Source organism: Drosophila obscura, unplaced genomic scaffold, assembly GCF_018151105.1.
Source record: "Drosophila obscura isolate BZ-5 IFL unplaced genomic scaffold, ASM1815110v1 contig_75, whole genome shotgun sequence".
In the NCBI taxonomy this organism is placed as follows: Eukaryota; Metazoa; Arthropoda; class Insecta; order Diptera; family Drosophilidae; genus Drosophila; species Drosophila obscura.
In genome coordinates this window covers 2,737,841-2,751,716 of record NW_024542867.1, presented here as the reverse complement: position 1 = coordinate 2,751,716, position 13,876 = coordinate 2,737,841, and the positions used below count along the sequence as shown (strand labels likewise).

The 13,876-nt window shown below is 40.5% G+C and overlaps 1 protein-coding gene across 3 annotated transcripts in view; it reads right to left on the bottom strand.

The window, feature by feature from the left end:
• Positions 1 to 8,400: 8,400 nt before the first annotated feature.
• The window catches only part of LOC111072327 (tyrosine-protein phosphatase corkscrew), a 29,610-nt gene continuing 24,134 nt past the window's right edge, over positions 8,401 to 13,876 (bottom strand). For 2 of the 3 annotated variants that reach the window (XM_022364104.2, XM_022364106.2), the window contains 8 exons: positions 11,814 to 11,976; positions 10,890 to 11,069; positions 10,698 to 10,815; positions 9,700 to 10,622; positions 9,539 to 9,629; positions 9,275 to 9,464; positions 8,721 to 9,199; positions 8,401 to 8,649 (listed from right to left, as the gene is read on the bottom strand). In XM_022364104.2, coding sequence (XP_022219796.1) covers positions 8,498 to 8,649; positions 8,721 to 9,199; positions 9,275 to 9,464; positions 9,539 to 9,629; positions 9,700 to 10,622; positions 10,698 to 10,815; positions 10,890 to 11,069; positions 11,814 to 11,976 — 2,296 coding nt within the window. In that variant the 3' untranslated portion in view covers positions 8,401 to 8,497. Of the gene's footprint in view, positions 8,650 to 8,720; positions 9,200 to 9,274; positions 9,465 to 9,538; positions 9,630 to 9,699; positions 10,623 to 10,697; positions 10,816 to 10,889; positions 11,070 to 11,813; positions 11,977 to 12,096; positions 12,204 to 13,876 lie in introns of those variants that run through there. The other variant, XM_022364105.2, reaches the window with a different exon arrangement.

Below are 13,876 nucleotides of genomic sequence, written 5' to 3'. Positions count from 1 at the left end.
CAGGTATTGGCTGATATGTGCATAATCAACAATATTCTAAACAGTCTTTTTTTCTTGAAGGTCAAATGTGCCTTCTGCTGTGTCATTGTGTTCGGCTTTCGTGTTTTGTGTTCTTTATGAGTTAAAATGCAGAAATTTTGAAATACACTTGTAGCAGTGTGATATCACATGAGTCTGGAAACCAAATTTGGTTTCTCTAGCTCTAATAGTCTCTGAGATCTAGGCGCTCATCAAGACGGACAGACGGAGATCGCTATATCGACTCGGCTATTGATGCTGATCAAGAATATATATACTTTATGGGGTCGGAAACGTTTCCTTCTCTGCGTTGCACACATCCACTTTTACTACAAATCTAATATACCCGTTAACTCTTTTTTGAGTACGGGTATAAATATTGGCTACATGCCCGAGACGAGCGAGCAAACGAATTTTATTGGATACATTTGCAAAAAAATTGATACATTTTGGATTCAATATAATCGCAAAAAGGCATTAGTTCTTAAAATCAAATCTAATTGGCTTAACGAAAAGGAACGAATTTAAATCAAACGCGATGCTAGTAAGTCTCAAGAAACTTTACTTTAGACTTTAGTGAGTCATCAAAAAGAACAAATCGATGAAGAATTGCTGAGCTTCCAAAAACCGATGAGTTGCAGCTTTTGTTTTACGATCATCCAACTTTCAAACAAATTCAAGGTGTACGAAAGCAAACATCGATGAGGTCCTATCGCTTCTCATAGAGGCAAACATGAGCAAGCATCAATATTTTCTTATTCAAAGCTATGTGAACTCTAAGACGTTCTTCGAGCTTCTTCCTCAAATGACGGCGTTTTTCAACAATCCGAAATTGTCAGCTGAAATAACAGGTATTGATGAAGACATTATAATCCGGTGTTCAAAATTGCTGCAGTGTTTGGCATCAGGCTACAAAATCAATGTGGAAAAATTTGGAAAGTATGCACTTGGCACTGCCAGAAAGCTGATTAACTTGTATCCATGGTACTATCTTCCACCTTCAGTACACAAAAGTTTTAGTTCATGCTCCAGATGTAATAAAGTATGCACTTGTGCCGATTGGAGAATTACCTGAAGAAGCTGCAGAGTCGAAAAAAGGACATTAAAATGTTTAGAAGGCAGTACACACGGAAGACTTACATACTTACGGATAACTACAAATACAGATTTAATTAATAGATTGCTTCTGAGCTCAGATCCTTTTATTACTGGCCAAAGAAAGCTCCCACATTAAAAAAAGGCAGTATTACGAGTACCAACAGCATATGAACTACTATTATTTCATTTTAATTATTTTGTTATAATTTTTATTTTATTATAACCGTACTCAAAAAAGAGTTAAGGGGCATATTAGATTTGTGGTAAAAGTGGATGTGTGTAACGCAGAGAAGGAAACGTTTCCGACCCCATTGATCATCATCAAAAGCCGAGCCCCACCCCCTTTCGCCACAACAAAGGTCGAAAATCCGTGGCAGGCACAATTTTGAAAATACGATTTAACTAAAAACGTTGTATCGTAGAGAATGCTCATATCTACCAGATTGCCGAATCAGATCGGATCAAACTTATAGCCAGAATGAAGAAATGAATTTTCAGTTGCTTCCCCCACCTCCTCCAGCAAGAGAGCACGCTACTCAATCTCTTTCTCGCTCGCACACTCTGCCACGTTCAGTGCGCGAGTGCCCGCTAGCGGAGAAGATGTAGAATCTAAATGTTACATGTAAAATCTTCATGTTAGATGTATAATTTACATTGTAGATGTAGATAACAGATGTAGCAAACAAATGTACTATGTAAAAATGTTTTAAATTCTACATAAATCATAAGCTCAAAAATTGATATACTGACTGAGTACGGGTATAAAAGTAGAGTCGCGTCCCCAGAAGCGACACTCACACTTCTAATTTTATTGTATGATTAAAATATTTTTCTAGAATTTTAATGAACATTTCGTAACGATACATCAACTAGAAATATTTATGGCCGCGGCTCCATACAGCCCAACCACTGTGCAGCGTCGCCTGCTGGGGTTTTCAGGGGTTACCCATTTTTGAGCGCTTGCCAGCCGCGATATCGCTCAGTTTTGTAACCACCCCGATAGCTGGTCCCCGTTGGTCCCCCTGTATCACCCGATGTCTGACGGCCAAAAAACAAAACACACTGTAATTAGACCAACATTTACAATAAAAAATTTTGTTTATATTTTTTTAAATTAAATTAAATTCAAATTTAAAAATTTAATAATTTTTTATACCGTACACACCGTGCGAAAGAAATCAAAGCCGACGGAGATCTGTTTTGCAGTTGTAATTTGCTTTTGGACTTTCAGAGCATCCAGTCAGGAATAGAACTGCCAGACTTGTAAAAAAAACGCGCGGTTTATTCAAGATTATTTTTAATATGGTTTATTCAGTAATATATATTTATTTTTATAAATGATGCAGATAAATTAAAATGTTGAATATATCTCAATCTGATTATTATCGGTATTTTGCTTTGCAGTGCAAAGCATGGTAAAGATTCCATTTTCTTTTTTACGATTTTTGTGCTTGAGTTTCGGTTAATTATACCTATATAAATCATATGCTGTATGCATTTGCGCTTCAACGTTTACAATAAACTTTTATTAATATTTATCTGTAATTACACTGCTCAACACGATTTTGCCTCAACGAACCAAACCAACTTTTTCTGACAGATTTGGGTCTTCGAAATTGTTTGATGTGAATTTTTTTTTTGCAGAACTTTTTTTTTTAAAATGGTAGAGGCACCTCTCTATTCTCGGCAAGGGCCTAGATGTGCCCCCACTAAACTTGGATAGAAAGCATATGCTACAGATCTGAGTATTGTGAGTCATATTTGTTGACAGTACGCGGTTTTCGTGCTGATAACGTACCAAATACATACATACATTGGGGTAGGAGCTGTGAGAATAATAAAAAAAATTTGGGGAAAAAAAACCAAAACAGAATTTTAATAATTTTTTAATAATATTAATGTTTTGTTGGTCTCTTGGAAAAAAATGGCTGTCAGGATCAGTTATGACACACGTCATGATCCCTGTAGACACCCTGGATTTGTTGTATTTAATGCGTGTAAATATTTGGTTGAGAAACTGAAGAATACCGTTGTTGGTCTTAAGGTTACGTAAGATAACACCGAAAAAATCATTTCATCCAAACAAAATTTAATATTGTGCTTCTGATTGTGATGGGTAAAGGGAAAACGTCTCGTCTTTATTTGTTTCTCGTTATTTGTGGTTATTTCTTTCATTTTATTTTTATTTTTAAGCTGTTTTTTCCGGGTGTCCTCAACAGGGCTCAACATTTTTTTGTATGAAGGAATCACTTTAGCTCCTTCACTGACAGTTACGCACTTTGTTGTTTCAGCTTACCGTCTGAGAAATGTAAAGTTTTTTAAAATGCAAAAATGATAATCTTTTTTGTGCGGTGTTTTTTTCAACATTTTTAAAATAAAAAAATTGTAAATCCTAAAATCTATCAGAAAAATACGGTTTGGTTTCTTGAGGAAAAAAAGTTCGATTTTGTTGAGTAGTGCTATTTACGTTAATAACTATTTTGTTTTTTTTTTTATTTTGGTTAATATTTTGGTGTTTTTCTTTGATCTTCTTATAATTTAAAAGGTGTCATGGCCTACTTTGGTGTCTGGTGTTTGATTTCGCTTTAAATCATATCGTTTATAATTATATTTAATTTAATTTTATTTAATTCATTATTTTCAACTTATTTTGTCTTATTTTTTTATATTACTGTTCCTATTTGGTGTTTTTCTTTGATCTTGTTATGATTTAAAGCTAAATAAAATTCTGGGTTCTTAACGTTTTTTGTGGGCTTGTTTACCTTTTATTCGGCGTTTTATTCCTCTTCCAACCATCAAACATATTTTTTAGCTACATATATATGTACATACATACATATGTATTTTGTATTTGTATGTATTTTACATCATATAAGCATATCGAATGCGTTTAGGTAGGTAAATATTCGTATGCAATAGAGCTACTTGCAAAATAATTTCTGTATTTGTATGTACATATGTATGTATGTGTACTGTGTAGATAAATATTTATTTTCATTATTCACAGCGTAATTGTTCAGTATTCCGACATACATATATGTACATACATGTGTACATATACATACATATGTACATATACATACATATATAGATTTGTATTCATATTCCATGTTGTATATGGTAGTTTATAACATTTTTATTATACAATAATTTAACAAAAACATAACCTCAACATTCTGTATGGGCAGTGATTTGGATTTTCCCCTTAAATGTTGTGGGGGTGAGGAAGGAGGGGGGGAAGGTTCCATTTCCAATGCAGCGCCAGAAACGCATCGAAGGATCTCAAGACTTCGTTGAGATCTGAAAACTCGCAACCCTGCATGGCGGTGGGGGTTCCTCTGGTAGTTGACTTCACTTATAGATATAAGTACATATGTACAATTTATGTTTTGTTGCGTCAGAAGAGAGGGGGAAATGGGGCTGAAGTTGATTTTGGGGTCCAACCCCAATAATATTGGTTACAATTAATATTTAAGTATGTATAGTTATTAAGTCACTACAGCGATTCTCTTTCGTCTTTAACTACAATTGTTGGTGTTTGGATTGCTATTTTTAGTAAAGTTTGATGTCTTGTTTTCCTTCGGTGTTAATGTTAATATTGATATCAACATCGGTATTTGCGCAATACTCGCAGTTTTTGGTTTTTTTTACAACAATGTATGTATATGTAATTGTAGATTCATTTTAAAGCGTTTCTTAACTTTTGGTTTTATTGCTCCTCCTCCACTTCGTCATTGATTTTGATTTGTTCTTATTGATCCTAAAATATCGTTGTTATTCTTGTTGCATCTTGGTGTTGCTTATGTTGATTGGCTTTTTGTGCTTCTGGTTGTGCTTTGGCATTTTCCACATTTCATCCGTCGTCCTATAATAAGTCTTACCATATTCAGTTCCGGCTTCCATATCTCCTTCCATATTCATCTCTATAACTACGGTATACAAATTTAACAAAAAGGTTTTGCTGGGCAGGGGCTGAAGCGTTGCTTCGGTAGGGTTGGCTGGGGAACTCAGGATCGATTCAAAGTATAACTGGACTGTGACTCACATTCAGATCCAACTTATTATGGGCCACTAAGTCGCCGCGAGAGTCGAAGCCAAGCTTCGACTCCTTGAATTCGAATAATCGTGTTATAGGCTAACTAAGTACGAGTATATGTGTGTATGTATGTACATATAATATAATTGATCACACTAACACACCCAAGTGTACACATTTACCCGCTGGACATGGGCGTGTCCAGAGACTGTACTCTAGTTGTGATGGTGGGTGAGTGGGTCATGGAGCTACCTCCTAGGCTTATGTCAAGGTCTGGGGCAGTTGTGGGGTTAGAGAAGTTAAGATTATAAAATTAAGATTTGGTGGCTGAACACTTTAATGCTCATTGTTAAATCGTATTTGACCTGTTCTGTGCCAGTTTATTCCTCCTGTTATATTGCTTGGGCTCCTCGTTATCGTTAGTCTAGAGTCTAGACACATCGGTGAGGCTTAGGAGATTCAATAGAATTACATACATATGTACATATGTATGTATGTACATACTGGCTTATTGCTTCGGTACGTTTCGTTTTATTTTTTGTGTGTGTGTGTGTGTTCCTCTTTTGTGATACAGATACATTTGTACATATGTACATATGTATATATGTATGTTCATTTTAAGACTTACGAGGTACATAGAGTCCAGTACGGATTAAGGGCTATGAACTGCGGCAACCGGCCAGGGTACAGGAGAGAAAAAAAATTGGGTAGATCAGAGGTACCTTATACATACATATGTATATATGTACATATGTATCTACATTTATATGAATGTAGGAAACATGAAAAAAAATGAGCCATGCGCATCAAGAACTGAAAAGTAAAACGTTCAGAAATGATAGATAAATAAATATGTAGGTAATATTCGCTTATCGCATATAAAATGTTTTATTTGATGTATGTCCATACATATGTACATATAAGTAAAAATATAATTTTGGTTTCTTTTTAGTGTTTTTTTTTTGCGTTTTTCTGTTTTGTTTTTGTTGTTTTATTTTTTTTTTTTTGTATGGTTTTCAAGATCAAGATGAATAAGAATTTAAAGCACTTACAAAAGCATTAGGTAAATTAAGGTAAAATAAAGAATATACATACATACATGCATACATACATATGCTAAACATTTTATATTACTTAGATTCAGGCTTCTACAAAACAATCCATATCTTATCGATTTGTGGCTTCTTTCAAAGGTGTAGGCTTATCTTTCCTATATACGAGTATAGTATAGGGATTTACTTATATATTCTCGTTGATTTTCAGTTTCTGATCTCTCTTGATTTTCGATTTCTGTTTCAGAAACGGGGCAGCGCTCAAGGTACACACATTTTACATAATATATAGAGTTTGATTCTGTTTCAACTTTCTGTACTTTCTCTTGAAATAAAACCTACAAATAGAACTAAACTCTTGAACATAGACAGCAAAAGCGAGAGAGAGATATGTATAGAGAGACAAAGAAAGATAGATACAGAGAGAGAGAGAGAGAGAGACAAAGAGACAGAGATAGAGAGACAGCGAGACAGCGACTTACATATGCGCAACTGGAGTCGAATTGAACACCATCCTTAATTTTTATAAATTATTAACGAATACGTATACAACACAAATAGAGATATCATAGAAAAATATGCAGTTGCCTACAGCTCACACATACACCAAGCTAGCGCTTTACGCCAAACATTAATAGAACATAGTATGCATACATACATACATACATATGTATATATGTACATATGTACAGTATAGTTCGCTTAGCTGACTGCTATTCCGAAATTGTCAAACAATTGGTATCGTAACTGAAAAAATTCTGCTATTTTGTTTGTATTTTTAGTCAATTTCAGATAAATGGAGCAGTGTTTGGGTTACCCCCTGCATATACATACATATGTACAGGAGATATCGACTAAAATGTATTAAAGAATTTAAAAATTAGGATATGAGCGATATTTATTGGGTAATCTTCAGGAAAGCTTAGCTGCTATGTTTAAAAATTTGCTCAATACCGGCTAAGATTCATACGGAGCGATTAATTGTTGCTAAAACATGTAAGTTAATTCCAAAATTTCTTCTAGGAAGCTTTCGTGCAAAAGATATTATTATATAATATAAGTTTTGCATTTTTGCATATAACCGGTATTTGCACATACGGAACTTGATGTTGAACCGATACCAACTGTAAAATGCTTTGAATAAAAGTTCCTAACTAGAAAACCATTTCTCGGTACATATGTATGTATGTACACACATACATAAATACATGCATATGTACATACATATGTACATATGTATGTTAAATTAACTAAACAGAAAACAGCAAGAGAAGGAGATGCGGACATGGCTGTTGGTGTGGGTGTGATTGTACGGTGAGGGATACAGGGTGGATAAACTATATACAAAGATATGTACATACATATGTACATTGAGCTATCAAGCGTTTGCCATGCAAAATAAACTTAGGCTAGGGACGAAGCGATGCTATGACAAAAGGGACAAGCAACGTTGCTTAGCTTTTCTATTCCTACAGCGTATACTCCTCCTGCTCTCCAATTTGTTCTCATCTGTTCATGTCGGTTCATGTCAGTTCTCGCCGTTACTGGAATCACAATCAACGCTTTTTCTTTCTTTCTTTCTTTCTTTCTTGTTTTTTTGTTGTTGTTGCATACATACATACATATGTATGTACATACATACATACTATTATCCTTAATCGTTTTCGTTTCCTTTTGATTCTTCAACACTTGAAACCCTAAAACTTGATTATCCTTCTAATTCTTCTTCTGCTTCGTCTTCTTCTTTGTTGGCATATTTTGCGACTTTCCTCCATACATATGTACTTACAGTACATTGGAATCGATTCAGCTCCGCTCATATAGGGTTTCTTTTCTTGTTCCTCTTAAACATCTACTATATAAATATGCCTTCGCAGGGGCGGGGATTTTTCTGTGTGCAGGAAATAAATTTTTTCGAGGACATCAGTTTTTAATGGGAGCGGGTGTGTGGGGGCAGGGTAACTTACAACATTAAGCGAGACAATTAAATACAAATACATACAAACATACAAATATAACTAAGAATTACACACGAATTAAAAAATATAAACTATTACTATTAAACTATTACAAAAAAAAAGCACACACACTAGTGTACATACATTAGTAAAACGATTAAAAGGGGCTTGGGGAGGGGGGCGACTTTCTGTGCGCGTCTTGTGTGGCTGGTGTGTGGGTAGAAGAGCGGTCGCGGTCGCGGGTGCGGGTGCGGGTTCGATTGGTGACGTTCGTTCTCGGCTTTCTATTGCGACATTAACAATTTCGCGGGCACGGGAATTCAGAAATTCATTTGTCATGTCTTTCGCGGTGGCGGCGTCGGTGGCGCAGGCCCGGACTGCGACGCGGACGCAGGCGCTGACTGAGACTGAGACGCAGCGGTATAGGAGGACGCATGGTTCGGCTGTCGTAGGCCGATCATGTCTTTGGGAATGTTTTTGTATTTTGCTGAAAGATGATGGGACAGGTGAGCAATTCGAGTATACCGGGCCGGGGTCGGACCGGCTGTGTCTGCTTACCTGATCCCGCTGGAGCCGCCGCCTGCTCGTCGCGCTGGTGTTGCTGCTGCTTCAGCGAGTCGCTGTAAAAGTGCGACTTACGCATGTTGCAGTGCCCCAGTCCCAGGCCCATTCCGAGTCCGCCCAGCAGGCCGTTCAGGTTGCCGTTGCTGCTGTTACCGCTGCTGCAGATGCTGCTGCTCCCACTGCCGCTGCCGCTGCCACTGCTGCTGTTGCTGTTATTGTTGTGGTTGTTGTGGTTGGTGTGGCTGACCGATACCGGTAGCGGGGGCTGCTGCTTGGAGCCGTGTTTGTTTCCGGTCATTGCCGTTCCCATCCCCATCGTCATGCCCAGTGGCTCTCCTGTCGCCATCAAAGCAGCTCCCGATCCTGCTCCCAGTCCAGGCGTCGTTGGTGCTTTGCTTGGCACTAAGCTTATGCTAGAAATCGCTGGTGGTAATGGAGATCTTTGTGAATCGTTGCCAATCTCGCCCGTGTACCTGTAGCAATGAGGGGAAATAATCACTTTAGTAAATGGACTTCCGGACTCCAGCTCCAGCTTAATGGACACCCACTTGATGTTGGTGTACTCTCGGCCGACCTGGAGGCTCTGCTCCTCGGCCCGCTTGCGTGCGATCAGCGTCTGGATGTAGTGCTGCACCGCGTAGTAGACGAACTTGTACTGGGCCTCCGTCTGCACCAGACCCGATCGCTGCGACCGCACCATTTGAATGGTGCGCTGGATGTCTATTTCTGTATCCAGTCCTGTTTTTACAGAGTCATGCAAATAGAATAAGTTGTGGGCTTGCTGAAGGGGAGTATCTATTTCTATGTCTCACCGTTACGCACGATCTGATCCAGGATCATGTCGATCACGATAAAGGTACCCGTGCGTCCGATGCCCGCCGAGCAGTGCACACAGATGGGACCCTGATGAAGAGAGAGAGAGAGAAAGAGATATAGTAGTGTCCCTTCTCAGGTAGCTGCTCCTTAGACTTACCGGCTTTTCGCCGGCCTGGGCCAGATTGCTCTGCTTCGTATTGACGTCCTGCAGGAAGTTGAGAACACAGCCGGGGTCCGCGGGCACACCGTGGTCGGGCCAAACCTGGAAGTGGTAGTGGTAGATGCGCCGCTGTGGCTGCTCCCGCCAGGACACGAGGAACTCGCGCAGCGTGTAGTCACTGGTGGAGTTCTCCGAGACGCACTGAATGCGCGCGGACCCGAACTGCTCGCACTTGCCCTCGTCTGGCCAGTAGCGGGCGCACTTTTCTTTACCGCGCTCGTACTCCTTGGTAGTCATTACAATGACGCGCGTGTTCTCCTGCCACACCATGTTCCAGAAGTCCGTCACCGTGTTCACCTGCTGCGTCAGCAGGCACCCCTGTGTAGCGATGTACGTCTTGAACATCTCCCGCTCGCGTTCCCTCTCCCTCTCCCGCTCCGCAATCGTCATGGACCCCACGTAAGTCGTCTCTCCGACGTGCTTCTGTTTCAGCAACCCAGCCAGGCAGCCGGAATTGCCACCAGTATGGATAGTGGGGGTCCCCGGAGCTGGACTCCCGTTCATGCTGCAGCCCACCCCGATGCCGTTGGCGGAGAGGGGCGAGGACTCGTTACGCTTATGCTTGCTGAGGGAGTCGGACTTACGGGTGCATGTGGCGCAGTTGCTGTACGGCAGCGTGGCGGACTTGACAGCGCACTGAACGCAGGTCTTGTTTAGCAGCTGGCAGTTGGGGCAAGTGCGCTGCGTCTGAGCCGCAGTGCAAGCCGGGCACGAAGGAACCGAGCTGTTGAGGCTCTCCGACGAGCTGCTCATGTTGTTTAGGTCGCCGTCAGTGGGTAGTCGGATGTAGTTGGCATTGATGTACTCCGCCCCAGCCACGCTGTGCTCGACGTCCAGCAGCTTTACCCGCGTGTGATCATCTGTGGGATGGGATGGGATGGGCAGACAGAGTTTTAAACTATTCATCAGATGGGCTTCATGCAATGCTCACTTACATGGCAATATGTTGCGGTAGCGGTTCTTCAAGCGGTTCTCCGTTTTGTAGCCCTCGTTACGGGAGAAAGTGTCCCGACTGTCCTGCTGCAGCGACTCAAACTCCTCCCAGAAGCCGCCCTGCATGTGCAAATATATCCATGTATGGGTATAAATTTATGCTCCAATATCCTTAGCTGCTAACCAGGACTCACCTTGACCAGCTGTTCCACACGGGCATTGATTCCGGCTGCCGTGATTCGGGTGGCGTTGAAGGGCTGCCGCAGGTGCACCACCGTTCCGCACGTCTCCACCATTGGATTACGCTTGTAGTGCTCGATCAGTTCCGAGAGTGTGACAAAAGATTCGCCTCCGCCCACGTCGTACTTCTTGTCCTGCAACAAAGGGGGATGAGGCAATGAATGCAGTGCAACGTCATGATAGTATTGGCTAGTATAAACCCTAACGTGACTGCAATGTCGAACAGAAGTAATACGAAAAATGGTCGGACATACATATGTACATGTGTACATATGTACATATGAAAAGGCCACCTGGTAATGTAAATGGCTGAGGCGATAGAAGCAATTGGGGTTTGGGTGATTTACATGGCAGATTCACATGCACTGCTTGTTAGAGCCGCTTTAGAGATGCTTCACCAGCTTTAGTGCTGCGACACTAGAGAAAAGCTTAACCGTAGAACAGAACAAGCTGAGGTAAGCCAAGGCTCTTTTCGGCTGACTCCCGCGAACAAACCCATACATAGGTGCGACAGAGAGTGCAGAGTCTCACAAACGTGCATGAAGTAGCCCCTCGAGGAGACAGGCTTTTTTTAAATGGCCAGAGCCAAGGAGTAGGCAGCAAAGAGTCGCTCAATATTTCTGTGGATGCGAAACGAAATGTCTTTTTTCATTTATGACGAGTATCCATATGAATTGTGCACTGCATTGACCACATGCACATCACAAGGTCAGACGTCAAGGAACTTTATGACCCGTCGTTTTTGATTGTGTTTCTATCGACTCGCAATCGACTTCGTTTTGCTCTTCTTGAGGATATATGTATGCATGTACATACATATGTATGTATTTATGTATGTACTAAATGTGTATAGTATGTATGCATGTATATGTATATACCTGCCATCGAATCATGACATGCGTCACTTTGTCGTCCGTTCGAACGGAGAGAACGAAATCACCAGGTTTGCTTTGAGATTCACGGACAAGAAAAGAACCATTCTTGCCCCGCTCCAATATTAATTTTTCCGCTTCCTTGCCAGAAAGATTGCCATGAAACCACCTGAAACGACAAACAAGCAACAGATTCAAGGATTATATTACTGACAAGTATCAGGATCAGCATCAGCATCAGTATCATTTGTGCAAAAGGAGAAGCAGGGTTAAGATGCGGGTGCTCTACCGTGTACTGTCGTATCCCCCGCACCGAGTCGACTGAGCCACTAACTGACTGAGCGACTGATTGTTTGACTGTTCGACTGCGTGACTGAGTGCCTGACTATTGACTACGTGCGCGCTCGAAAAGCAATTACAAACTATGTATACTCTCGCCTTTATAAGAAGCGTGCAAAAGCAGAAAATACTAACACCTCCAACGGCAGCAGAAACTATAGCTACGTAGTAGAAACCAGGCAGCGCAAATACGAATCGAATATAAGTAAATACATACTATAAGTATGTACATGAGTACGTACGCGTACTCGTATACCAACACAAGCATACTCCGACCGAAGCCGACAGACACAATCGAGCAGCAGCACGAAGAAAACAGTCAAATGCATGGCAACAATAACAGATGCACAGATGTACAGATGTACATATGTATGTATCTAGATACCCTTTAAGGCGATCCATCCTATGGCAGCTACATATTCTCACACGATTATTCTTTATAATTAATTGAGTGCGATCAATTAATGCAAATAATAGTGGAGCCATCATTGCGGCTTCAACATACATACGTAAATGTACATTTATATGTACATACATACATACATACATACATAGTGTCATGGCGGCAGGAAAAATAAAGTTCTGACCAAGGTTTCAGGATTAAACGAATAAGTCGAGTTTGAAGAAAATCGGACAGTAAAACGAAATTCGAAATTGACTCGATTGTTCCTGCTGATGAAGAATATTTATTTAGCTTTTTAGCTTCCGATTCCATATTTGAAACATACATAAAACATACATACATACATACATACATAGGTAGGGTACTGAAAGGGTATTGTACGAGTAACCACATTGAAAGTGGCAGCAACACGGATACACTACTACGTGGAAAAGTGCAAGTTGAATTTTTCTATTTGAGTCTTGGACTTATAAGTCGACCCGCTCTGGCCAGGTCTGGCTTGTGTTTATAGACTGACACTGACATATGTATATACATACATACATATGTACTTATTTATCTACATAGACGTAGACATGTGCATGGGCATGGGCAGAGGGGGATGTGTTGGGTATTGGGTTAATTTGTGATTAAGCGTTCGCTTTGAATGTGACATAGAAATCAAAAGCTGAATGAATCCACAACAGAGGCGGGCAACTAATGCGCTGCCCAAAGAACTGTTCGTTGAACTGCTTTGCAAGTTCAAGCAGTGGGCACGGTTTAGTTTTGACGGGATGGGATAATTAATGAAGGACTAGAGGAACACAGGAATGTAACAAGGGTTTCCCTTACATTTCAGGTTATTCTTTATTTGCGTTGAATAATTTTCTCTAGTTGAGCGGTATGCAGCCTTTTTAAGTTTCGCAGAAGTCAAACAACAACGGAACAAACCTTATCAGCGAAACTCGAGTCTATCTGCGAACAGGCTCGTCAAGCACGCGTGATGTATGTTGTTTTTACTTTCTCGGACCACGCTATGGTCTGGAGTCGCGAGTCTTGGTCGCACAGCGCCACACTCACGCAACATGAATAGCCGAGTAGATGTAGTCATGTCCGTCTGTCTGTCCGTCCGTCCTGATGAGCGCCTAGTTCTCAGAGACTATATGAGCTAGAGCAACTAAATCTTGTTTCCAGACTCATGTAGTACCACACTTTTACAAGTGTATGTCAAAATTTCGCCCGCCCCCTTCCGCCACAACAAAGGATACAAATCTTTTACGTCCACAATTTTTAAGATACGAGAAACCGAAAAACGCAGTATCGTAGAGAAGGAAGAACATCTATCAGA